At 40.8% G+C, this 27,032-nt stretch overlaps 2 protein-coding genes across 6 annotated transcripts in view; one reads left to right on the top strand and one right to left on the bottom strand.

The window, feature by feature from the left end:
- SLC3A1 (solute carrier family 3 member 1) lies at positions 1–13,756 on the top strand. Its single transcript, XM_009091221.4, has 11 exons — positions 1–1,440; positions 1,549–2,017; positions 2,606–2,785; positions 3,698–3,852; positions 4,885–5,010; positions 7,032–7,151; positions 7,911–8,035; positions 9,165–9,363; positions 10,049–10,195; positions 12,242–12,358; positions 13,184–13,756. The coding sequence occupies exons 1-11, from the start codon at positions 1,420–1,422 to the stop codon at positions 13,622–13,624; spliced, it is 2,100 nt and encodes a 699-aa protein (XP_009089469.2). The 5' UTR covers positions 1–1,419; the 3' UTR covers positions 13,625–13,756.
- The window catches only part of PREPL (prolyl endopeptidase like), a 19,449-nt gene continuing 6,066 nt past the window's right edge, over positions 13,650–27,032 (bottom strand). For 2 of the 5 annotated variants that reach the window (XM_050972202.1, XM_018915217.3), the window contains 10 exons: positions 25,939–26,062; positions 23,435–23,651; positions 22,675–22,860; positions 21,019–21,222; positions 20,105–20,280; positions 18,498–18,714; positions 18,165–18,314; positions 17,091–17,217; positions 16,069–16,151; positions 13,650–15,240 (listed from right to left, as the gene is read on the bottom strand). In XM_050972202.1, the coding sequence (XP_050828159.1) occupies positions 15,160–15,240; positions 16,069–16,151; positions 17,091–17,217; positions 18,165–18,314; positions 18,498–18,714; positions 20,105–20,280; positions 21,019–21,222; positions 22,675–22,860; positions 23,435–23,651; positions 25,939–26,062 (1,565 nt within the window). In that variant the 3' untranslated portion in view covers positions 13,650–15,159. The remainder of the gene's footprint in view (positions 15,241–16,068; positions 16,152–17,090; positions 17,218–18,164; positions 18,315–18,497; positions 18,715–20,104; positions 20,281–21,018; positions 21,223–22,674; positions 22,861–23,434; positions 23,652–25,938; positions 26,063–27,032) is intronic. The other 3 variants (XM_018915227.3, XM_050972203.1, XM_018915236.3) reach the window with 2 other exon arrangements.

Here is a 27,032-nt window from a genome sequence, read left to right on the forward strand (position 1 = left end):
GTGTATTTCATGCAGTCTAAAAAATTTCTGTATTTGCACATTTTCTACTTTCATTACAAGTGAAGATATTGAAATGAAACAATTGAAATGTAGTGAGGAGTCACCAGCATTGTGTTGAATACATGTGTACACCCTGAGTGCACAGTGCCTGCCTGGAAACTTCCACAGCTTACTGATATGATGGTGTTAAGACTGTAGAGTCATTAAATGGGAGTGAACCAGTGTCAAATAATTTCCCACTTCTGGATCTCCTGGCCCTACTGAATTACAGGCACTGGCACTACAGCTGTTGTCTCGGATGCTCCCCCCAGCTGCCTGACCCTGCACAAGCTGAGGCACTGCTGCTAGGAAGAAGAAGGATTAAGTCAGTCAGCATCAAATACCTGTTCTTAGCTCAGCTACTGAAGAAATTACACTTTTTTGAGTAATCTGAATATTGCATGCTGGATTTTTTACAGTCCGTACTTTATAGACTTTTTACAGTCTGTAGTTTATAAACTTCTTTCATGGCTTGAGGCAAAGATAATAAACACTTCCTTTGAGTCACAACCCAACCTTGTTTCCATTGCACTGTCCAAGAGTTTCCTTAGGACCCTGACCCTATGGTCAGAGGTAGGAGTTAACTTTTACAGGTGCTCCTTGGCAAATCTGTGTTGCTTTGTGTGTCCTTTGGTATGCTGGGCAGGGGTACTGGTGGATATCTTGGGATGGGATAAAGGGATATCTTGATGCTGACTTTAGGCACTTGGGGCTTAGGGCACACAGATGTGTACAGATGTGCATGTCTGTGCAGACTTTGGGCAGTGCTTTTTCTTGCTTAGAGTAATAGAAAAGGGGGGAAAGAGAGAGAAGGGAAAGGTTCTTATATTTTTAAATGTTTTTCTTTTATTGGGGTATGGATTCTAATCGTGGAGAGTGGGCTTTTCTCTTGAGTTTTGCTTGTGCCTGTGCAGAGCTATCCTGTCCTGCCCCCGGGCTGGCTCTGGGTGTAGCAGTCCACCCTAGTCCCGGGCTGTGAGTCGCAGGATCGGTATGTACCACAGCAGCTGTTAGTGCTCAGGCTTGGGGGTGGGCTGGGACAGGTGGGTTAAACTGTGAGAAAGATGCACATCCAGCCTTTGACTCTTTTCTTCTTCGTTTGTGTTGTTGCATTCGGGCCAGTGGTTGCTGATACTTCATTCTCTTGCTGTCTGTGTTTAAACTATCCATATTCAGATTGCTTCAGGCAGGAGAGACTGTGACCAGTCTGGAAAGCTGCATATTTACTAGATCTGATACTGGTAAAACCTGAATTTCCCCCTGCTGTCAAAGGGAAGAGAAGTGTGGTGTACTGGAGAGAGCAAGAGTAAACATACCAACAATAGGCTTTACTTCCCAGGAGCACTGCCCTTTCTGGAGCATTTTGTTATCTGGCTGAAGATGCCGAATATGCAGAACATTGTGAGCACTTTGCCCTTTTTGTCCCTTTCTGAACTTCGACCAGTTGGTCAGGATTGATTATCAACCCAGAATAGCTAATTGCACTGTTTCTCATTTCACTGAACAAAGGTGATGTGGCCAGAGTCTCCAGGACAAGAACTGTCAAGTGAAACAGCTGAGGTGGAAGCTAGGAGCTTACCTATGGAGCTGAGTGAGAAGGGAGGCGTGCAGAACAATGGATTTGTTCAAAATGAGGATTTTGAGGACAAGGAAACAGCCACTAGTAGCCAAGAAGAAATGCCAAAAACGTGCAGCGTTGATGTGGAGCCGGTGGATGTGGAGGAGACGGTGTTGAAGCCTTATGCTGGGATGCCAAAGGAGGTCTTGCTGCAGTTCTCCAGCCAGGCCTGCTACAGAGTCACCAGGGAGATCCTCTTCTGGCTGGTGATCGCTGGTTCTGTTGCGCTGGTGTGTGCTACAATTGCCATCATTGCTCTCTCTCCAAAGTGCCTTGACTGGTGGCAGGCCAGTCCTATTTATCAGATCTATCCTCGCTCCTTCAAGGACAGCAACATGGATGGGAATGGAGATCTGAAAGGTGGGTCAGTTTTTGTTCTTGCTGTGTGTATGAGTGTATATGAAAAGGAAAACCAGTGGAAAAGTACAGTCCAATAGACAAAGCCACCTTCATGGAGAGAAGTAAGAGAAGTTGTCAGGCAACGATAATAGCAACTCACATTGCTGTGAATAAATCCAGGAGCTGTTTGCTCAAGTCAAGTCTAAGTGTGGAACTAGAAAGGAAGTTGAGAGATGGTGCTGAGAGCAAGCAGCAGCACAGCTGCTTCCAGAGTCAGATACCTCCACAAGACTGAGTCCAGTCAGGAGGACGAGTGGTGCTGAACACCTGGTTGTGTTTGCTGGCTGCTCTTCCTAAGGAAAACTAAAACTGACAAGGAGGGGAGAAAGGTGTGTTACTTCTTGTAGGGAAGGCTCAACACTGAAATGGACAATGCATTTCTAAACAAGAAGTGATAGCCACACTGCACAGTACTGGCAGGTGAAGGGCAGGAACTGTTCCTGTAGTTGCATACCATAGTAACACGTCAGGAAGATAAAGGGACCCGTGTACAAACAAAAAAATCTTTTGTCTTTTCTGAGCAGATGATGTCCTTTTCTTTTTAAATAGGTATCCAAGAAAAACTGGACCATGTTACATATTTGAATATAAAAACCATCTGGATTACCTCTTTCTTTAAGTCCCCTTTAAAAGACCTTGGATATGGAGCTGAAGACTTCTATGACATTGATCCCATTTTTGGATCAATGACAGATTTTGAGAATCTGATTGCAGCCATACATGACAAAGGTAAGCTGCACCTCCAAGCAAAGTGACTCTGTTAAAAAGATGGACCTTAAAGGGACTTCAGGTTGTGCACCTGGCAGTCCCCCTGTGGTGGCATTAATCAGGAGCAGATGGAGGTGTTAGCAAAGGGTACAAGGCAGCTCCACAGCAGTGTGAGCTCTGTGATTGCCCTTTGGCTCTGGGGCAGAGCTGAAAGCAGGACAGAGGGCACGGAGCTACAGCAGCAGCAGCACAGGGGGCTGCAGGTCCTCTGCAAGGAGGATGCCTGTGGGTGGTGGGCTGGCAGCCATCCATGCTCCCTGAGGCCTGTTTTGGAAGGCTGGGATCAAGCTGAGGTGCAGTTCTGTCTGACTGAACTCGAGGGAACACACGCTTCTTTCCTGCCCTTGCATCCTTGCTTTGGTGCTTTTGTGCCTCAGACCAAATGTTTGCTCAGGTTACAGCTGCTGAGCTGAACAGAAAATGGTTTGTGAGTCTGAAAATGTTTGAGGTTTCAATAAAATGTCTGTTCTTTAGGAAGGGTGCTGAGGAATGTGTGATCACTGATGCTAGGCTGGTGAAGTGCCTTTCTCACCTGGGAGGTGCGAGGCAGATGTTGAAGTCAGAGTTAGTGAAAGTGGTTCATAACATTAGAAATCTCTTTTGATTGTTCTCTTCACTCTTCTTTCCCTCCCAAGCTGTGTTCCAGCTACTTGCAGACACCAGTCAGGTCTAACTGTTTTGGTAGTCTGGTACTTTTTGTGGGGTTATTTTGCCCCTCTCCTTCACCAGACCTCTGGCATTGAAGAAGCCCAAATACCTCTGATACCGCATTTGGAAAAAAAGATGAATGTTGTCTTAAAAGGCTAAATGTACTGTTGTAGTGCAGTGGGGAGGGTTGATGGGGTTTCTTATGTTTTTGTTTTTATTTTTAAGGGCTAAAGGTGATAATGGATTTCATACCAAACCACACGAGTGACAAACACCGCTGGTTTCAGCTGAGCCGCAATCGGACCGGGAAGTACACGGACTACTACATCTGGCAGGACTGCAGGCAGGCTGCTGGCTCTGTCATCCCTCCCAACAACTGGGTAAGCACAGGAGGGACACTCACACATCCCAAGCTGCATGCCACAGAGCAAAATCAGCTGGAACATGATTGTCCCGGTGTACACAGGGTTATAAATGGCCAGTGAGAGGTACAAACTGATGGTACTACATGAGTTAGTGCAGATTAAGATTTAAACCAGGTTGGGGGATCACTTGAAAAGTTCTTACTTAAAGTGGAATTTTTAAAATTACTTTTGTTTCTTTACCTCAGTGTTAAATCTTTGTTCATTAAACAAAGACACACACACAAAAAAAAAGGTTGGGCACAAGTTGTTCACACATGCCCCTTCTCTGAAGGGTATTCTGTTCTAGAAACTGCCTGTCAGGTACTCTGAAGTCACAGTTGGTGGGGAAAGAAACAACAATGTGATCTTGGCTTTTGTCCTTTTTTCTGGAAAGTGCTCAGGCCAGAAAGTGCATTGCCTATTTCAAATAGATTTATTTTAGATTAGAACCAGTGGGTGCATGATTAGGAACTTGTATGTTCTAAAACTCCAGGTGAAATTATTACTTTGTACCAATTTGTATAATTTCTCTTTAAACTTAAGAGAACTATCTTAGCTTTTGGAATCTTTTATTAGAGAGATGGTGATAAAGTTAAACATTTTTAACTTGCCTACTGTTGTTGGCCCTTCAAAGGGATAATACTAAATTGCAGAAAGCTCTAAGTTAACTGAGGCTATTTAAAATAAGTTTTAGGAGAAGTAATTCCAAAATAAGTGTTCCCACACGTTTCCCCCTCTATTCCAGAGAATTCCCAAGGAAAGTTAACTTAATAAAAAAATCTTCAAAATCTACAACACTGAACAAGAAATAAGTGTGGTAAAGCACAACTAAAGGGAGAACAGCTGGTGGCAAAAATAAATTAAAATCATAAGTACCAAAATCTGTTCACTGGTTAGACATTTTGTGCTTCATTTTATGCTTGTAATGCCCCAGATTTTAATGTTTGCACAGGAGGAAATGTTTGTTAAGCTAGTAGTTCTGATTGTCTCTCTCCCTTGGCTGAGCAGGTGAGTGTCTTTGGGAATTCCAGCTGGCAGTTTGACGACGTGAGAAAACAATGTTATTTCCATCAGTTTGGGAAGGAACAGCCAGACTTAAATTTTCGCAGCCCTGCTGTCCAGCAGGAAATGAGTGTAAGTACAGAACGCCCTGGTGCTGAACCCGCTGGTGCTGAGCTGACACAAAGCAGGGCTTGCACTCAAGTGCAGAGAAGTTTTTTATCTCTGTTGATACAAAGAGTTGTTAAGTAGCCAGTCAAATGGAGGGATGGCACCTTGTTTAGCAGAGAGATGTTTGCATTTTCGGGAGAGCAGAGGCAATGCTGATTTGAATTACAAGGAATGCCTGGGCTTGTTGATAAGGAGGAGATAGTGAGTTTCGATCTGTCCACGTGTCTGATGACTTTCCAGGGGAAAATGAGTGTTTTCCCAGTGAGAGTGGCGGTGGTGGTGCTGCTCCGATGGAATCTCATTCCTGTCTGCACTGTTTCCTAGCTGACAATGTGGAATTCATTAAAACATGGGGATGTAGGCCTGAATATGGGGAGCCTGACAGCTGCTGCTTCTTTTTCCCCTTTCTATAAATTATCCCTCAGCAGGTACTTCATGTGTTTAATCGAATCTGTAAGCGTTTGCCACTTTGTTCTGTTGAATTGTGGTGCATTCCTTGGGCACTGGTCTTCAGAGCTGCCCAGTCCTCCTGGGATGGTCTCTGCAGGGCCTCTCCCCTCACCACGTGCCTTGGAGAAACAAAAACCCTTCTGGTCACACCTTTTAACTCAAGCACGCAGTGAGAATTATTGAAACTCCAGTACCAAAGAGATGCTAAAAAAAAAAAAAAAAAAAAGAATACATGAAAGCTGGGAAGTTTGTCCTGGTAACACCAACCTTTGGTAAATGTGTATGAACATCATGTTAAAGAATAATTTTTGTCTAGTGTTTTAATTCTAAATGCTGTTCCAGAAGGTTAGGAAGACTGAGCAGGACTTCTGCAGAGAAGCTCAAGTCTTTGGTTCAGCTGCACAAGGGCACCCAAAACAGCCAAACTCAGCAACCAGCACGTTGTGGCTTTCATGTGTAAATAGATGTAGATTTGTGCCAGTGCTTGGTGGTTGCAGTGCTGATACCAGTTTGCTTTTGTGCTGAGCACAGGAGTAAGCATGGACATTTTGGGTAGATTCACTGTTGGACACACACAGTTTTAGAGCTGCTGCTTTCAGAATGGTGCTACCAGACAGTGCAGCTCAGTGAGGCAGTCTTTGTTTGCCAAACAAAAATCTGTACAGCTTGAGTGTGCACTAATTCTACTCCAGCCTGTTCAGACAAGTGTACTTCATATGTTTTAAGAAGGCAAGTCAATAAACTTTTTTAAAAAATGTATTAAAAAATGTTTTTTTCCTCAGATAAAGACAAGTGTCACAACTGAAAGGACAATTGCAGAAACTGCTCAAGAGGGACTGAAATTTGGAGTTTTTTGTTAAAACTGGGGCAATTAAAACTGTAGTAATACAGTTAGTGAAGTAGGATATAATTTTGCTAATAGTGACCAACATTGGAATTTGATAGTGAAATTTCAAATCAATAGCATTTGTAATTGTTGGATAATAATTTCTTATATTCCTGCGAATCAACAAATAAGTCTGAAAAAAAATGTTAATAAATTACATCAGTCAAGTAAGAGAGAACAAATGTTTTCAGAGCTCTATTGTGTAAAAGAAAATTGGTGGCGCAAGGTTTGTGCAGAACAACATATTCCTGCATATTTGAATCAATGTGTTCTAACTGTGTGTAGCCATGACATGAGTGTTCATCAACAACATCACTTAGCATGAGCCCAGTTGTATTGATGGATGAGATTAGAAACTGCTTTTAGTGAGTCAAGCCCTGGCTTTGGTCTCCTGAATTATGGGAGAAGTTAGAGACCAGTCTTTCTCTTTTTTTTTATGAATGAAATAGTAAGACATACTTTATTTAGCTATTAATTTGACCTTAGGTCAACATGATTCACTTTAGCTTCTAGAAAAATTCGAAGTACAAATCAAAAAATGAGTTGTTATGTATTAACACCTCCTTACCAGTTCAGTTTTCTTTTTAAGAGTATACTGTTTTAAATGGAGTGGGCTCACTCAGACTTTTCCATTTTTGCTTTTATCTAGGATATTATCAAATTTTGGCTTGGCAAAGGAGTTGATGGATTTAGTTTTGGCACTGTTAAATTTCTCTTAGAAGCAACACATCTCCGGGATGAGCCTCCAGTGAACAAGTCTCAGAATGGAGTAATGTTTATGTTGTGTCTTTGCTTTCTTTCCTGCTTTTCCTATGGAGACAAGAGTGCCAAGAGTGCTTTGACTCTTTTGGGTCTTAATGGTGGCTGTAGGAACGTCAGGTCAGCCTTGGAAGGCGGGTGGGTCCTGGGCGCTCTGCACAAAGAGCACTCACCACCAAGAAGCCCCAGTAAGAACTGGAGCACAACTAAAAACCACTGCTGTAGGCCATGAGTCACAGTGAGAGGTGACCAGACCCATTCACCATGGTTATGTTACTTGCTTTTGCTCCGATAGTGACCTTGGTGTTGTTGCCAGGTGGTGCCAGCACCATGAGACTGTCCTCCTCTGGAGCTGGGGGTCACAGACAGCTGGCCAGCTCCAGCATGGTGGTGGTGGTGCTGTGTTTCTGTATCAAGGCACTGTCCATCGTTCCAGCCTGGTCTGAGGCCACAGCACCTGCTGTGCTCGCTGCTCCAGATGGGCTCTCTTGGGTGGTGCTCTGGGTGGGCTTTCCCTGCTGAAGGGTGGGATCCAGGATTATCAGTCCTCTGCTGCTCCAGAGCTCCTCAAGTGCAGTTCAGCTCTGTGCTGTTAGTGTTAGCATGCTGAACTCATTTCAGTAAAAATTCATGAACTGAATTTTTTTCAGTAAAAATTCATTTACCAGTTCATGTCCTGAGACATTCTTTCTGTCTCAGGAAAGAATGGGGAGAATTTGGAGAATTCTGAAACCTAGAACTAATGTGAAGTACTCTACCCTGCTTTAAGGAGAATATCACAGCCTATTCCCAGCTCTACCATGACTACACCACCACACAAGTTGGTTTGCACGACATCATGCGCAGCTTCCGCCACACCATGAATGAGTTCAGCAGAGAGCCTGGCAGATACAGGTAACCAGCACAGCTGGCCAGTCTTTTCTAATATTTATCTCCCTCTTGCTAGCAAGAAAATGGTTTTTAGTAGCATAACATGCCACAGAAATGCAAATGCTCCAGTGCAGAAAGCAGTGCAGAGGCTGTACTGTCTCTTCCCCGGTGTATGCGGAAAGGAATTGGCCCTGTTAGCTCTGCTCCATCTGTGGACTGTATAAAGGTAGAGGAGAAAAGGAAAACATTCTAATCACAGAGGTACTAATTTATCAGCCCTGTGACTGATTTATTCTTTAGTTTTAATAGTGCAGTTCAAGTGAGACACACAGTCAGGGTGTGTTAAAATCACAGAAAGGTTGAATTTGGAAAGGACCTTCTGAAGTTCTCTGGTCCAAACCCCTGCTTTTTAGGGCCACCTGGAACCAGTTGCCCAGGAACTTGTCCAGATAGCTTTTGAACATTTCCAGTAATGGAGACTCTACAGCCTCCCTGAAAAACCAGTGCCAGGGCTCAGTCACCCTGACTGGTGGGAGTTTCCTGGTGTTCATAGGGAAGCACCTGTCCTTTGTTTCAGTTTGTGCCCATTGCCTCTGGCCCTGGCCCTGGGCGCCAGTGAAAAGAGCCTGGCTCTGTCACCTTTGCAGCCTCCCTTCAGGACATGGATGGGATCCCCCTGAGGCTTCCCTTCCCCAGGCTGAACAGCCTTTCCTCCTGGGAGAGATGTTTCAGTCCCTAATGGCCCTAGTGGCAGACTAGGGGAAGGATTACCGCCCTCACTTCTGGCATCACTCCTAATGCAGCCCAGGATGCACACTGCAGGGGCACACTGATGGCTCATGGTCAGCTTGAGGGACCCCCAGGTCCTCTTCTGTGAAGGAAAGCATGGAAATTGCTGGAATGGAATGTGTGGACAGGGATTCAGAAAGATGAAAGCTCAGTCAGATACTTTAGCCTTCTGTTGACTCCTGTAGATTTTTCTCCAGCAATTTCCAAGAAGCACTGCTCCTTGATTCCTTGTCTGCCTCACCATTTCTCTGTAGGGGCAAGTGACCACAATTCTTAATGCTCTGTGTCCAACCATTTCTAGCTTTATTGTGTTCTGTGTAACCAAGAATGAGCCAAAAAAAGCTATTTGTGTGCTTCTTTGTAGATTTATGGGTTCTGATGATGATGAAAAGGAAGATATCGAAGCAACAATGATGTATTATGGAACGACTTTTATCCAAGAAGCAGATTTTCCCTTCAATTTCAACCTCATTAACATGAAAAATCTATCAGGCAACAGTATTTTTGAAGCTGTCAACACGTGGATGAAAAACATGCCTGCAGGAAAATGGCCGAACTGGGCAGTAAGAGCTCTAGGAAGGGCTTGTTCCTGTAGGGGACAGAAACCACACACACACTCTGATTTCAGTGGGATCAGCAGCACCCTGGGCCCGTGGCTGAGCTTGTGAAAACTCTCAGCTGCTGTAGCTGGAGTCCTTGGCACTGTCCGGCTCTCCTGCCCTCCAGTAACAGTTCCACTCCACTCCCCTTGCAAGGATGACAGAAGGGAATTTTTGATCATGCCTCTCCCTCAGTGTCTCCAATGGCTAAACCACCAGTGAGAATGGAATTGGGGTAATTATCTTTTACCATAAACTGACTCACTGCAATGGATTCTGGAACTCGCCCGGGGCCAGGGCAGAGAAGAGAAGGCAGTGGAGTGCAGTTAAAACATTGCTCTTCTTTTTCCTAGGAAGCATGTTTGGAATGTGCAAAGGATCTTTTCAAAGCAAGCAGAGCAGTCCCACACAGCAGGGAAAATAGCAGAGAAATGTAAGCAGGGAGAGTTATTTGTCATCTCTTCCTCACTTCTGCCTCATGTGCTGCTGGCAGGACTTCTTTAAATTTTTGGGACAGAAGTTTGTCATGGCATCAAGGAAGGGAAAGGAAAAAACCCAAAACATTTACTACCTTGTTAAATTAGTTAATCAATTTCACATATGCATGACATTTTATAATGTGTGTTTAAGAGAATGATGTTTTCTTCAGGTTGGAAGCCCTAATGCCGCTCGGATTTCAACTCGGATTGGGAAGGAGTACATCAATGTCATGAACATGCTGCTTTTAACCCTCCCTGGCACTCCTGTGACTTACTATGGTGAAGAAATAGGCATGGAGAACATTGCAGCAGAAAATGTAAGTGAAGAGCATGTAAACTCTGGTCCTGTTGCTGTTTAGTTCCAAGTAACAGAACTTTCAAAACCACAACTTTTGTTTTGCTAACCAAACACAGTCATTCTCACTGCTTAAATGGTTTTCTGTGTTCCTCGTGGCAAACCTCTGTACAGCTGCTGGAAATGGCCAGGCCAGGGGCCAGAACCAAGGCCTTGATGTGTGTCTGAACTGGTAGACTTCAATTATGGATGCTGATTTCTGCCTTTCTCCGGATGGGTCTTGCATGGTTTCCAGCAGTGGTGCTTCAGCAGAAGGGACAGCAAGTGCCAGCACTGGGCCTGGCCAGGGGCTCTGGAGAGGTGTGCTGCAGACACATGAGGGAAGATAACTGAGCTGTCTCCTCCCTCCCTCCCTGGCAGTGCCCTCATCATTATGCCAGAGTCCATCATTTCCTGGCTTATTTAAAGGAAATCACCGTTCTGATTCTGTCCAAGCCACGCTGTCATGAGTGTGCCCAAGCTCAGAAAAAGGGATTGCACAAAGGGGAGGCTGCCCGGTGGCAAACAGAAGGGACTTTTGGTCATCATGCATAGTCTGTCCCAAAAGGGAACAGCTCATCTCTGCCTCAACTGACTGTATTTGAGCACCATAAGAACATGGTTCTATGGCAGATGCTGCTTTTCCTGTGGAAAGCCTCTGTTAGGGAATGAGGCAGCTGCTGGCAGTGATAGAAATGGCATTGGCTAGCTTTGTAAGGGAAAGAGGTACTTAAAGCACAGGATCATCTCCAGATTTGTCTGATTCAGACGTGGGGAAATGATTCTCTGATTTAAAAGGAAATCCCATTTCCTCTGAGAAAACCCTAGGTCAAAGTATCTCCTGCATTTTCTTGCTGCTGCTGATTACTGCTGACAGAGTGATTCTCTTAAGAAAAGTGGCTCACCCTGAGCTCCTCAGGGTTCTCTCTCTTTTAGTGGCTACCCTGTGGCTCAGGGCTTTGGAACAAATGCAAACCCACCCTTCACTCAGGCTGGAGAGGAAGGCTCCCTGATTAATGGGTGTCTTAGGAAAATGGAGAGTATTTGCTCAGGATTATATAGGCTTTAGTCCCAGCATTTCAAACACTTCAGGAGACACTGAAAGAGGTAAAGATGAGAGGCAGTGTTACCAGTGTTGAAAACTTAGGATTTTTTTCCCTGCTTTTCAGAATATGCTAAAAAGGAGAAACCCATTATTTATAATGTCACAAAGCAAAGTGACAATTTCTTTTGTTAGGCTGCTGCTCTGACAGATTGTATTGAAAAGTGTCCTTTATATGAAAAACAGTTTTCATGGAAAACAAACACTCAAAGTATGTGCAAAATATTTTATGCCCTCTTATATCATTAAATTTAAGTGTCAGATCTTTTGGCAGCTCTTCAGTAACAATGAGGAAGCTTTTTCAGAATTTTTCTGAATTCTTCAAAATGAGAACTTCAGACTTTTTTTACATCGACACTTTTTAATCAGCTAAAAGCCAGTTTTCAATAGTTTTGCACTTGGAAATAATAATTTTACCTTTCTAACACAAACAGTCCTGTCAAAATTGTACCCCTTGCACATGTAAGCTTGAAGAGTTCTGGGGTGAAAAATGCAATACTTAGAAAATAACAGACACTGAACAGCAATTACTTGTTGTTTACTGTTATTTTAATGACATCTCTTCTAAGGACTCATTACCTCACATATTCACTCTCTGCATGTCTAGATATTTATCAGAATGTCTTGGCTGTCATCAGTAAACTTTTATCCAACCATCTGTTGCAAAGGATGACAACTCTAGTAAGAATCATTTGGGAATTCCATGTTTTACCCAGCAATGCTGTATCTGAGATGATCCCCTCCCCTCCATTTCAGGAACTGTCTTGGTTCTCATTTTCTCCTTAGATTTGGACCACAATTACATCCTCATTATTTTTAACTTAAACCAAAGAAAGCAACACTGAAAGGGAGATAATCTGGGAGAGATGAGAACATGCTATTCAAAGAATAATTTTTAATATGCTAATCACCACTTCTATTTTGTAGGCAACCCTCCCAGAGAAATCCCCCATGCAGTGGGATGGAAAAGTTAATGCTGGTTTTACTGAGGGCAACAGCAGCTGGTTACCTGTTAACTCTGACTACCAAAGTGTAAATGTGGAAGTAGGTATCTATATGTGTAACAAACTAATGGTCTCAAAATATTTTAATGTATCTGTTTTGTTCTGGCTTCCTTTTAATAGCGAGCATTGGTAGCAGGAACAAACTCCAGGCAAAAAAAAGGCACTGAATCCTCACAAGTTTTATTAGAAAAGGAAATCCTTGCACAACAAGGAGCCTACTTCATCTATATTCATTTAAGCAGACGAACTACAATTCTGATGTTGATGTTGCAATTTGGCTCTTTAACATCCTTTTAATCCTTCTGATATTAAATTGAGAACTGGTCTCTTTTCCCCCATTTCTATTGCTATAGAAAGCACTGGTTTTGTAACAAGAACTTGACATAGACCAACTCTAACATAAGTAGAGCAGCGAATCAAACAGATTTTGCTGACCCATAGTGCTGCCCAAAATTGAAGGCAGAAAAAAAAATCCAAGATAGCAGAACTATAAAGCATGAAATAAACCCAGTATGCCTGCAGTAGACTGGACTCAATGAAAAAGATTCAGTGTCAAGCTTTGAATGGCTGTGGCTTCCTCCTGAATCAACAGTCCTGAAAGGAAGCTGGGGGAGGAAGCAATGGCTTTAGTGCTGGGGAACTGTTATGCTTAATAAACTCTGTGTCTGCCACTCCACACGTGCCAAAGAGGTGCAGGAGAAAAAGAAGATTTTCAGTGAAATCTGCAGGCAGATTTGAAGAGGGATAATTGTCAGCACGGAATTCCTATAGGTGCATTCTCAGCAGCCTGGTTGGGTGTGAGAAGGGAGCTGTATTTCCTCCCTGCAGAGCCAAGAACTGACCCTGCTGGTGCTGACTCTTGCAGATCCAGAGTGCCTGGTCCAACTCAACCCTGGGTTTGTACAGAGCGCTGACGTTGCTGCGGAAGGATGAGCTCCCCATCAACCGAGGGTGGATGTGCCACGTCTGGAATGACAGTGACGTGTTTGTGTACGTGAGGGAGCTGGATGGGTTAGACAGAGTCTTCATGATGGTGCTCAACTTTGGCCAGGAGTCAACAACAGACCTGCAGGCCATAGTTCCTAACCTTCCCTCTGAAGCTGTAATAAGACTCAGTACTCATTTCAGCAATGCTGGTGAAGTGGTCAATACCAAACTAATTAAAACTGAAATGGGAGAAGGCCTGGTCTTAGAATATACAACAGCAAAGCCTGTTCATACTATGGAAACTTTTCAAGGGAAGTGTTTTGTGGCAGAAAAAGCTTGTTATTCCAAGGCCCTCAATTTACTCTACATGAACTGTTAAGAAGAGGAGCAGAATACCCATGCTTTCCTGTTAATTTAGAGGATATTAGCTTCAGGGAAATGCTAAAAATACGCCATTTTCTTTGGCTTTTAAAACTTTATTTGTATACTAAATAAATGTCCTGAAAAATCATCTACATAATTGTCTTGTATCTGTATTTGTGATGAAAAGGAAAAAGAATGGTATAAACTCCCCCGTAGGATCTGTGGAGAAGAAAAGTAAACCTATGCTAAAAACTGTCCTGTTTGGGCATGTATTTTTGGGAGGAGAGAGAACAGTTGCTTTCTGGGTGCTGACCCTGGAGGTGGCTGGTCTGTAAGTGCTCCTGTGGAATCCCAAGCCTATGGCAGTTCACTGTAACTTTTTAGAATTCTGCAGATTTGTAACAATTATTCCAAAGGGGCGGCCCTATATTTGCTAAAACAGGTGAACACAAGCAGGACTAGTGTATATTGTTGTGATGTTTCACCTCTTCTCTCAAATCTAATAACTCTGATTATCCTCAAAGTTAGTAAGAAAAAGAACAAAATGTAGCTAATATCTAATTCCACACTCATAATTGCATTTCCAGTTGATTCTCCCCCTCCCTGCTGAGTGAGAATACATTTGCATTCTCTTATTTCTTTTCCTGTCCCAAGGCTGAGGTGAGGGGTGTGTACTTTGGTCCAGAGGAAGCAGCTGAACCAACCCTACTGAATGTCACACTTGTACACGTGCTCTGACTTGTGCCTGCTGCACCTGCAGCAGTTGATGTGGCCCTAGGTGTGCACCACACACCTCTTTTAACAAGCAAGGCACAGCAGATTAGTGCCTTGCTCAGAGGGCAGCTAAGCTATAAATCAGGCTGCTTTAGTGGCATTCTTTTTGATTTACCCTCTGGAGAGACTCTTCTTCTGACACATTGATCTTGTTCTCCCAAGGGATTTGACAACTCCTTCTTAAGATTACCATGCTAGGTAAGGTAACTGAAATATTTTTAATGTGTTCAGAGCAGAGTTCTGCTAAAATTCTTGAGAATGCTTTTCTTTGCAGTTTGGTCAGTCCCACCCCATGATCAGTACACCATGGCTGCTGTGCAGATAGAGAGGGCAGCAATCCCCATCACCTTTGTATGGGAATTAATCCTGGAAGTAGTGAGACTTGAATGTCAGATGCTTTGGAGGAGTTCTGCTGCCTTGTGTAAGATGTGCCTTGCAAGAGATGCCTTGGACAGGGAAGGCTGCCTGTGCCAAGTGCCCGTGGCTCTCCTGTGGGGCTCTGTGTGCTCTGGCTCTGCTCGTGTAGCACTGTTTTGCTGGCTCACCTGAACAGAGCTGCTGGACAAAGTTCTGCTGGCAGCTGCTGCTGCACAGCCTGGCAGGGCAGAAATCCAGTTCTCAGTCTGTATTTTTGTAAGGCAGTGCCACACCCAGCTTTGTGTGCTTGTGCCCATAAAGCAGGGATCCGAGAGGAGAGATTCTCTGGAGAAGGTGTTTGCTTTCCATACAAATCCAAATCTGATCCAAAGTTTCTCAGGTGGTCAGTGTGTTTGGGAGTTATTTGCAGGATTTTCTGTGATGTTGGGGATGGAACACTTCCTCAAGTTCTCTGTTCAGAAAAGCAAGGTGTCTTGCAACCTAAAATAATGAAAATATTTTATTACAAAGTAAAGTTCTTTGCACTCTAAATGTCCAGGCTCTTGTGCAGTTATTCTAGTAATCTTCCTTTCCTACACTAATGTTTAGAAATACCTTGTCCTAAGACAGCATGGAGCTTTTCCTGAAAGAATTCCTCTTAGGAATAACTGCCACCACCACCACCAAATTAACATTTTCTAGGATTTGTTAAAATTAACAGTAATAAAATTTGTATCCAACTGTGACAGTCTGAGACATCAGTAAAAATATCTCTAGTCTTGGCAGAATTTTGCTTTTAACAAGCATGCTTGTAAAAAGTGCAAATTCTTGAAAGCTAACTGTAATAGCTTTGCTAGCACAGATCATGCATTTCAAAATGTAAAGATCCAGCCCATCATGTATGTTTAACACAATGAGGAAGATAGGAGTAAATAGTGTGACAGTTTTAAGCACTTAATACTCTACAGAGCAAGACTCTTCCTCCTGGAATGATGTTTTGCACAACTTGGAACCTTTAATTCGAAGCTCCTAGCACACTGCAGTGGGAATTGAACAAAATTTTAAGGCTATTTCAATAATCTGACTCTGTCACTCTCTTTTGGATCTGTACAAGTATATATATGTATAAAACCAGATATAATTATATATAAAGATTGCTGGGTTTTTAAATTATATGTATTTATGTAAAATCAGCAGTTGCTCTAGCAGTTTTTCTTTATAGTTTAAACATACATTCAATGACTGCCCAACTACAGAGGCTGAAGTATTCCTTGAGGGGGGACACATCCCTGCAACATGTTATGGAGCTGTGCAGTAAAGGGACCCTACCTCATTCAGTGAGTGCTCCCAGGATGAATCACAATGACTGCCATTTGCCTGGACATCTAGGATGATATTAGGAATCCAATTTCCTGGAACAATTAGACTGGTGATCACTTTACATTGAATGAACAAGGGAAAAATTAAGTGGGTATGTGAACTGTTTAAGGATAGCTAATTCTGCCTTCTTGTCCTGACAGAATTTCTATTATTCCTTAAGAAAAAGAGAATTGTAGAGGGGCTTTCTGAATGGATTATTTGTATTTCTAATAACTGCATATTTGGAAAATGCTCCTCTATTTAGTTTGCTCTCTCTGAGTCTTTTTGGAAAGATTTGCTCTTTTCTTCCTGCACAAAGAGCACAACAGCAACTGCAGCACTGGCTGCAATTTCTCAACCACTGCAGTTGTGCTGCTCAGAGACAGGGCATCATGAAATGCAGAAAAGGTTATTCAAGATCTTTTTTGGTAATGATGGTAAAAGCCTCTCCCCAGACTGGATGGCACAAGAAAATTGTCAAGCTTGAATGTATCTTTTGCTGGAGACTCCCAAAGGTCTAACTAGGGTTAGGGTTAGGTCTTAACTAGGGTTAGGTCTTAACTAGGGTTAAGTTTCAGGTATAAAAGCACCTGTGCCTTGGCCTTTTTGCCACTCTAGCTTGAACTAAGGACCTGCAGCTTTAGCAAAGTGAGAAAAATAGGTTTTTGTACTGCAGCAAAAATAAGATTTTTCTCCAAGGGTTGCTGAGAACTGCAGCCTGGCCCTGTCAGCAGCTGGAGTGACAGCATGGGTTCACCTTGCCCTGTCCAACAACTGCCCTATGTGGAGGCCTACGAAAGAGTGAGCCCCTCACAGGCTTCCAGTCTTTGGTTTTGCATCTCAGAGAGTGTTCTGAGTCTGCTGTGGAGCTGGTTTTGGGGTTATGGTTGAATTCATTTAAGGAGGAATCAATCTCTGTGATTTTTAATTTACGTGACTATAAAGATTTTGGTTCAGTTAACTCCATTTATCTGTGATAGTCTTATTCTTACCTTTCTTACTTGTTCTGCTGGCATGATCTAGTGCAGCCTTCCTGAGTTTCTGAACATACTGTAAAATTCCTGTCAGTGGTACCCGTTCATCATTTTCATACGCCGTGATAAAAACTGATGGATAGCACTGAGATTAAAAACCAAAACCAGTTAAACACTTGACAACTGGTCTTTCTCAAAGAGTAACACGTTTTTCTCTTACTATACAACCTGTTAGGGTTTATTTAAGAGCTCATCTATTACATAATTAGTGTTTTCTAAGAGTTTTATCACTCTAAGTGCAAAAAGTATTTTGGTCTGAAAAATGACTTCACAGTTGGGCATAATCTACTTGCAAAAGGTCATAAAAACATCCTCTTCCCACTGGTAAAGGCCTGATGCCTGTCTGCTTGTTGATGATTGCAAAAAAAAGAAAAAAGGGAGTAATAATCATGGAATAGTTTACCTTAGAATAATAGTTGAAGTTTATTTTTGCAATCTTTCTGCAGAGAAGTTGGTTTTTAAATAGTAAGAATTTTACTTAACGAAGCTGTGCAACACAGCTAACACACTGTCAAATAAAGAGAGATTTCCCTTGAGATGACAATGTTAAAGTTATAGGTCCTCTTCCCTTTCAGTGTTTGTTTTTTTAATACCTCTAGAAAGGTATTAAATCAGTGGAAAGTACCTCCACTTCCACCGGAAAACACCTCAGGTGGAGGTATTTTCCATCAGTGGAAAATACCTCCAGTGGAAACCTCCTTCCTCCTGTGTATGCAAAAAAGACAGTAAATCACAGTAGAATGTCAAAACTCCTCCACAAAAGAAAGCATTTTGCATGTTGAGATTTGCTATACAATAATCTATTACTTCCTGAAAGTCCAAAAACAAAAGCAAGTTTAAAAATTCATATCATTTAGGAGAAGGCATTGGGTTAATTTCAGTAGTAACTTGTGACTCCAACTCTTGCTAAGATTATTACTGAAATAATTTATATTGGAGGTTTTTTAAAAATTTCAGTGATCTACTTCTGGTTTTCCTATAAACCACTACACTTTATGCCTGAAGTATTCTGCACAGAAAGCATAGTTTTACCTGTGGCTTAATATTCTGGTATGGGCAATAGCTTTTGATATACTTCATACATTTTTCATCTTCTAGTGGATTTCCCCATTCTTCTTGTTCCTCAATGGTCAGTGGGAGATGAGTTTTCATCATTGTATTTAGAATATCTACGAAAGGAGCCTTAGAAGTCATAAAAAAAAAAAAAAAAAGTTGGCAAATAGGACAGTGGACTTTGAGTATCTGAGTCAAGGTGTTCTCAAACAAATGAGGAGAGTGAGCTTTGAACTGGAATGTTTCCAGTTCTGACAGTGGCACAGTAACACAGATAAGACAGTATAATGTACAAGGTCTGCAGCAGCTCACCTGTAAAACCATGGCTCTGATCAGGGCTGGGTCAGTGTTGCACAGGGCTCCTGCAAGAACTCCCCCAGCACTGGCAGCTGCCAGTGCTGTGTGTTTGGGCTGAGAAAATCCCACTTGGTGCAGCAGCATGATGCAAGCCCTGAGGTCATGGAGACCTTTGAGTTTATTATGCTGACATCCATCTCTGTGCCAGCTAAGGCCCTGCTCTCCTCCACCCCTGAAATTTAATACAAGTCAAGTTGGAGTCTCTTCAGAAAACATTACATGGCATAGCTTCAGATAACCAAAGAACAGCAGCAGCCACAGAGTGGCACACCATAGTTTGCTTTCCCAATTAACTCTTCTCTGCTTTTGCCTTTACCCTTCTTTATGGCTAAAAGAGAAAACATGAAGGCAAAATAAATCCATTCATGATGACTGGTGAAAAGACTAACTGTAGAAGGGCACATGTGCTTCTGTCCTGGAATCCACAGGAAAAGCCACACTTTAGAAAATGACATTTTCATTGTAGGCAATACAAAGTCAGATATTATCTTTTTATTCAGGAAACTTAAAAATATTGAAAACATTTCCAATACTTCCATTACTAACACTATTACTTATTAAAAACAGTAGAACAATATTTCTGAGCTCCACAGCAGACTCTCAGGATTTGTCTTCTGCTTAGCTTAAATTCTGAGACTGTTAGAAAGTTGGGTTTGGGTTTTTTCCCCCATAATTTGTGAATTTCAAATGCTACTTGAAATGTTACGTTTTGTAGTACAGAATTATAAAAATAATTTCTACTTCTTTCTATGCAATCACAATTTTGGTTCTAAGCCAACTGAAGCTTCCTCTTCGGGTTTCAAGTTTCAAATGGATTATTTGATTAGCTTGCCATCTTTGGATGACAAATCCATCTTCATGTAGGACTGACCTGCATCTTAAGATTCCCAGTGGGGTGTGAGGAAGAACAGCACAATGCTTGCCACTGAGTGCAGCAGACTGTATATATTTGCTGAATTTGTTTTGGGACTGGTATTTCCAACAATTACTCATTCCTTCCCTTCCCTTCCCTCCCTAAAGTGATTCTTTTATCTTCCTTAGCTACTGAGAAAAATTTGAAGCCCGTTGTACAGTTTTATAAAACTGGTAGATTTGTAGCTAAACTGGAGACAGATGATTTAGCCAATAAAAGAATAAGGGCTGCAGGTTAAATGCTAAGTTGTTGCTGTGGAATGTAAATGGCTTTCAGAAGACACAGACTGAGCATTAGCACACAATGCTCTCAGAAGGAGAGGGAGATAACATGTCATGGCAATTTGAGCATCTCACCAAATTTTTTCTTGAGCAAAGATGAGACAAGAAGTAATGAGAATTGAAAAGATTAAAAGTTACATACAGCCATCATGCAGATTTAAGAAACCTAAAATGTAGTGTGCTTTTGTAGTTTTATTCCCTGAGGTAAATTTAAAAACTACCTAAATAAAAAAATCTAAGAAGATATGAATAATTAGGTACAGGTACACAAAAAGAAAAATTATTTTGGTGCATCTTCAGTTGCACATGAACAAGTACCTGTGTATCCTGCAAAATAAAATCTTATTTCCATTTTATATTTGACTTACCTAACATGGCAATATGCTAATATCCAACCCTCTTCAATTAACATCAGCTTCTCTTCTTTAAAGCTCATGTTCAAATCTATGCCATAAGCTCCATATACATGAACTAGAAGTGGTCTCCTGTGTAGTTCTTTAGAATTCTTATTATGAAAAACTGTAATTGGCACCAAAGTTTCATCCTGGAAAAGAAGGAGTAGTTTTACAATAAGGGACATTGCAGAAATCTCAATGACACATGGCAATGAAAACTTCAATTATTTATTTTAAAATGTGTTTTTTTGATTACAGTAATTTTTTTTCACTTAGAGTGTACAAAGCACTCTTGAAAAATAAAGCCTGAGACTGAACCTCTGCTGTGTGGGCTTACAGATGCAGAGTATAAATTCATTTAAGTGCAACACCTGAGGAGTTTTTAAACTACCAAAGCACCCAAGTCTTCCTTCCCCCTTTAACACCAAGAATATATGTTATTAACAGTCGAGTTTACCACTTACCACAGTACAAACTCTTTATTAACTTCTCCAAATTTTTAAACTCAGGCTGTTAAAACTTTCCTTTCTTGATCTGCACTGTGCAGCTGGTTGTGGGGTGTTCTTTTCAACAGCTGGCACCTTTTTCATTTATCATGTGGAGTACAATACCATTACATCAACTAGCAATTCTCACTTATACTAAGCTTCTTGACTCATCATGTGCTGTTATCTCCTGTGGAATACCCAGGTTAATGGAAAAAAAAAATCACGACTCTTTCTTGTTCTTCTCTGTAGCACTGAAGAAAACACCCACTGTTTAATAACTACAGCACCAACTGCTCTTTACATTTTTTAATCTCTGTTCCCTGCCAAATGCACTTTCTTTAAATGGGTGGGGAGGAAGGAAAGAATAAAAGGAATGGGAAAAAGACTAAAAAATCTTACCTTGCTTTTAGCTAGTAAACGTGTAGTGTGACAATTCCTAATAATTGGTACCTCTTGCACAGCTTGCTCAATGAGATTATTTTCTTTAAATGAATATGCAAAACGCTTAGGGGGGTGTACTGGGGAGGAGAGCTGAAAATAGCAGGTGCTGGTGGTATGTTCAGGATGAGATTCCAATTCAAATTCACAGGCCCACGTAGGCAGCTGAGAAAACATGGCATTTCAAGTGAGACCCTTACACTGCTTCTGTAAATTTTGCTTAATATGTCCTCCAGAGTAAAAGACTTTGGATATTAACTAATTATCTTAGTTTGTATTTAGCACAATCCATATTTCATTTAAATCCAGTAGCAAAACAGTCAAGAAGTGAAAGACTGGTGAACTTTTCCCCATAAACCATTGGATAAAGTTGGACAATGAATTAAAAACAAAAAATAAATTCAAATTCAGTTTAAAATGGGTATTAGTGCAGACTTTTTAAAAGAAAACATTTGAAATTATTCTGCATCAGTTTTATTTTTTAGACCTTATTTTTCCTTGCATTTCCAGTTCTACTTCAACACGTTATACAGCCAAGTCCATGTCAGCTATTATGCTTTTACTGTGAGTTAGCTCAGTAATGCTAAGCCACTGAAAACCCCTGCCTCTTAACTTTGTTCCTAGTGCCAGCCATTGTGAAGAACAAAACCTTTTCCTGGCACATTCACCCTCAGATACTTACTGTTATTATATTTAAGGTTTTTAACTCTGCTAAGAATGAAAGAAATCAAGATTCATTCTTTGAGAGCAGCAGGGACATAGCCAAACCCTCTGCCAGACCATTACTTACTTGGGTTAGGTTGCTAGAGGCTTCTGAAAAGGCAGCAGAAGTCCAAGTTCTCCTGAGTAACTGCAGGCCCTTTCTGAATAAATAAACTATGGCCATTTTAAAAAATTGAAGATTTTGGAGACCATACAGTGTACTTTGTCAAAAACCTTTTTTTGTAGCAGTTTTATAGAGTGCAGCACTGGCAGCTTGTTGCAATAAACTTGTGAGTTGTTCAGACTGTTATTTTTCAGGAAAAGAAATCAATTAAATATTTCACCTGAATGGTCTTCAGAAATTGCATTTGGCTTAAGTCACTTTGTTTTTAATCCACAGGTATTTAATAACTAGAGAATGGAAGCAAATCCTTTGCACCAATTGTACTGCAATATCAACTCTTCCCATTTATTATGGGACAGTGTCCATACTTGTTTTCTTAACAAGTATGATTTCTGATTTCTTTTTCCTGTGGGAGGGGCCTTGCTTACACCAATGAGTGTAGGGAAAAAAAGGCTAAGTAGAGCATTTAGAGGACTAAGTTCTGTTTTACATTAGAAATCAGCTGTATTGTGAAGAGCTTGACTGTAATCCGTTGAAGAAAGAACTGGCTCACAGGATAGCTGCTCTTTAACTTTCTAAATGCTGCAATAAGCCACCACATCAAATCCTGAAGAACAGCCACAGGTAATACAATTAGTCATAAGGATGAAATTGGCAGTATTAATAGTTTCTAAACCGCTTTTTGCTTTTGGAATTTATCTTTGCTTTCATTATGCTATGCCAAAAAAAAAAAAAAAAAAAAAAAAGAAGCTGGAAAAATATGATGCCGCATAAACCAAGCTAAAACATACCTTTATTGACTGAACTGAGTGTGAAATAAATGAAATCACATTTAAGTAAAGATGACCAGCATTCTTCAGGAACATAATACAGTCATCACTGAACATCTCAAAGTCTACTAGCTTGGTTTTCCTTTCTGGTGCATAAACTAACTGCCAGTTCTCCTTGCCACTGGAAGCTACTGGTGCCTTCATCAACTACAAAAAAAACCAACACAAAAATCGTGTATTACTAAAATATCCTAAGAGTTACAAATGTGAGGTACAGACTTATAGGTGATCTTATACATTTTTCTTGCAAAAAAATACTTATTTGTATTTGGGGTGTTTGACTGTCTAAAACTGGAGATTTTTAAAATCCCTTTACTTAGGCAAAATGGAAGAATAATGCAGTAACATTTGGAGAAGACAAAGTCTCAAAGAGTACTCTACAGGAGACTGTAATACAATAAGTGCTTTCAGTATGGCCAGCACAGTTGTAGGTGGGTTTGATTACACAAACTGAGATGACCAACTCAAGTTTTGATACAGGGGAAAAGACTGTTGAAGCATAGTAATTTCTTGATGTTGTCAAAGGAGTTATGATCAAATTGGTCTCCTACAGGTGAGACTCCATGCAGTACTATCAGTCTTTTTAATCCATGCAGCTCTCTCTCTTAATTTATTTCAGAAGCTGTGATGAACAGAATTAAAAGCCAACCTTACTATTTCTATTTGACCTGCAATAGGCATCTAAATTAATCCTATGAATGTAATTATCAGTCAAAATTGCCTTATATTCTGCAGGTTCTCCATATGTAGTAAGAATGTACAACAGGTCCTTCCTGTGCTCAATGTGGTAAATGAGCCCCGTGGTTCGTGCTTGTACAAGAGCAGGTGACTCAAAGGGATGTCTGCAGTCAACCAGCCAAACTTCTGAGGTTGTCTTGCTGTTGCTGTTGATAGTGAGAAAACGCCTGTCTTTTGTGCAATAAAGGTCTACAAAGAATCTGTAGGGAATCATTAAAAAAGAAAAGAAAAACTTAAATTTTATCAGTATTTTAAAATACATTAGTTGTTTCCGAATCATGGGCTTCCATCTGCAAGGTAAGAAACAACGTTTCTGTAAGCAGACTGGAGAAATTTCAGGCTACTTGGCTCCCAGACCCACTTCTGCTGCATTTACCCTGGTATTTAAAACCCTTCAATCTTGTGTGAAAAACCTGAAATCTGCAAGGAAAGCAATTTAGTTGTTGCCCAACTAAATCCAGGTTTTTGTATCATTGAGCTAGACTGGAAGCTTGTTTATGCATACAGGCTTTAAAATTTAGGCAGAATGTTGAGCTTGTAACCCCATTTAAAATAAAAAAGTAGTAATGGATAGTTAAAATAAGAAATGACATCATGTGGGAACAGCAATAACAAAAGTAAGAGCCATTAAAAAAATAAATTGATAAAATGTCTATGTGCTACTGACCTAACTGTCTGAAGCAAATAAGACAAAAAGTTCTACTTAAAAAGAAAAAAAGCACAGAGGCTTGTATGAGGCAAGATGGAGAGTGTTGGAGTGATAAAACTGGAAACTAGGCACTAGTTTTGGAACTAAGAAACTAGGAACTACACTCTGGATTTAAATCCGTATAAAATCTAGAAACAGAAAGCAGAATGATAACCACTGCCTGGATGCTAATAGTAGAAAAGTTCAGGCTGAAATTCAGATTCAGATTTCTGTGAGTCATCTGAATTAACTGGAATGTCACATCTTGGATCAGAACAGTCTCTTTGCTATTTTGAACCCTTAAGACTGGATGTCTCTAATAGCAAAACTGTCCAACACAAAGATCCAGATTCCATCAAGAAAATGTAGGGTTGAGTACCATAATCTGCATCACACAGATCAGATACATGACTGCAATGATGATCTCTCTAACACTGAGAGAATTTGACTGGTGAAGAAAAGGATGCTTTAGACAGCATTTTCAGTGCCTTTAATTATTTGCAGGTGGAGGATCTCAATTTTTTTTTTGGTACTATTGTTTTTTCTAATTGCACTCTCTTGACATCTTTAGGACAGGCACAGAGGGGGAGAGCTAAAGTCTGCAAGAAAAATCAGCCTCCTGCCTGTCTAATACCCATGAATTTGGCAAGAATGTGGCACTGCATTCAGTAGAGATTCCAAGAGTTCAGCTCTGCTGATCCCGCCTCTAAGAGGGTTAAGCTGAAATGCATATTACACTTCTCCCCAAGGATTAAGACCTTGATATTACAATTTTTTTATCTTTGTAGTTTAAAAAAAAAAAGTCAAGAAATTTTCAGCTTCTAGAAAAAGATTTGACTGCAAGTAGAAGAGTTGGTGAGATGCAGAACAGAACTGCTCAATGGCAATACAAAAGAATGTCTTGGCATCTCCGATGAAGGAGTTCAGCTATGAGCTGCAATAGCACATGAACCTTTAGAGTAAGTTTCTAGTAGATCACTGTAATGACGGTGACCTTCAGAATTATGCCAACAGTTTCCCTGTGGGGAAGTGCCAGGTCAGTGCAACTTGATTTTCCAAAACGATGCATCAAATGCAGCTGGAAAAAAAAGATCTCATTTATTCCATCTCCATTGCAGATTCTTTTGTTTGTTTTCTTTTTTTTTTTCTCGATGAAAGTATAATTGGCATTTCTTTACTGAATATGTAACTTGAATTAAGAATAATCACAAATATTTTTGCAATGCTGTATAAATATACCATGTGCTACAACGCTGAAAAGCTAGTTCTGTGTTCAGCTTAGCAAAGAGCCTTCTTGTCTTCCTAAGCCACTGTTTAAAGAAAGGTTATTGAGAGGGTATTCAGTCAACAATAGTTCTGTCTCTTGGAATGTTGTAATGATTTTGCTCATCCATTACCCAGAGCAAGGATTAGCCTGAACTTATGTATTTTTTTTAAAAAGATGTATCAGACATCAATAGCAGAGAAAACAAAATGAAATCCACGGTCTGATTTACCCTGTATGAAACTGTCACACATTCATTAAAGGACACCCTGACCTGAGAGTGACCTTGACATTTATAAACTCAGCTGAACTCATGAGGTAAGAAAGGAAAGTTAAATCTCTGTTGATCACATATCAAAAGGAGAACTGAGCACATTCTTAGGCTGTATAAGGCACTACTGACTGCAGAACACAAAAATGCATTTTACTATTTGAAATAGAATATGGAACACTTTGTTTTTCAAACCAGCTGTATTTTGCATATAAAATTATCTAAATTATGTAAAGGACTTGTTATATTTTAGGTATGTATTACCTTGCATCTTGTTCTGTATAAACTAACTTAGTATGTTCCTGGTAAGGGAAAGTGGTCATGAATACATTCTGGCATTTAAGGTTCTTCTGAACTGTGTAATACAGAACATCATTTGCAGCCCATTCTGGAAAAAAAGACAAATGCATATCACATTCAGAGAGGAGATGATATTACCAAGAGAAGAAGGGATTACAATGGACCCAGTGCTGAAAAAGGTGGATTGCAGATGGCATCGAACTGAGGACAGCACTTCTGCATCCTTTGGGGACTAAGGTAAGAGCCAAAAGGTTTTTCCATGTTTTCTCTGAATAGCACAGAACAAGAATCTCATAATGCATTGAAAAAAAAAGCAAAAAAAAAGCCAAGGTCAATGTTGCAGGGCCCAGTAACAGGAAGCTGTTGACCCTGTGTGGGTTCTGGCGGTAACAGGAAAATAAGAGATATGTCTGTTTAAAACAGCAGAGAAAAAGAGGTTTACATGGAGTCAGCAAGATAATAAAGACATCATAAGCTCTGCACTGCTGCATGTGACTGCACACAAGCCATTTAGAGAAAAGAGATGATGCATGTGCCCCATGGGTACTGCTGAGATAAAAATTCTCCAGTTTTCTATGCTTGTGTATGCGTTCACCAACATAGAAAGGCATAAATACAGGAACCTTGTTATTCTGAAGTTATTCTGACTGATCCAGCCACATTCCTGCCATCTCTCCTGCTCCTACAGCCAACAGAATGATGTTTAACACATGTGCTTTTAAAATCTGCTGTATGTGTCTTATGCATAAATTCTGATTTTCAATACAAAACCCGAGGAATTCCTAACACCAAAATAACACAAACACTTTGCTTTCTGAACAGCAATGTGTCTCCAAAGTGCACAGGTGGCTGAGGATTCACTATGAAGACAAGCCTTTGGAGGGCAAATCTAGACTTTTCTATAGCCTAGCCTACAGAAAAATCAAGGTGTAAATTTTCAGGAACTTTTGTCTGTCTCCCTACTCTTTTATATAATTCAATACAAGCCCATCAATTTTGCAAAGAGTTTTAAGACCTAATTCTTTTCTCATAATTGAGGCACCTCTGTGCTTCATTGC

The sequence above is a fragment of the Serinus canaria genome, chromosome 3, assembly GCF_022539315.1.
Source record: "Serinus canaria isolate serCan28SL12 chromosome 3, serCan2020, whole genome shotgun sequence".
Lineage (NCBI taxonomy): Eukaryota > Metazoa > Chordata > Aves > Passeriformes > Fringillidae > Serinus > Serinus canaria.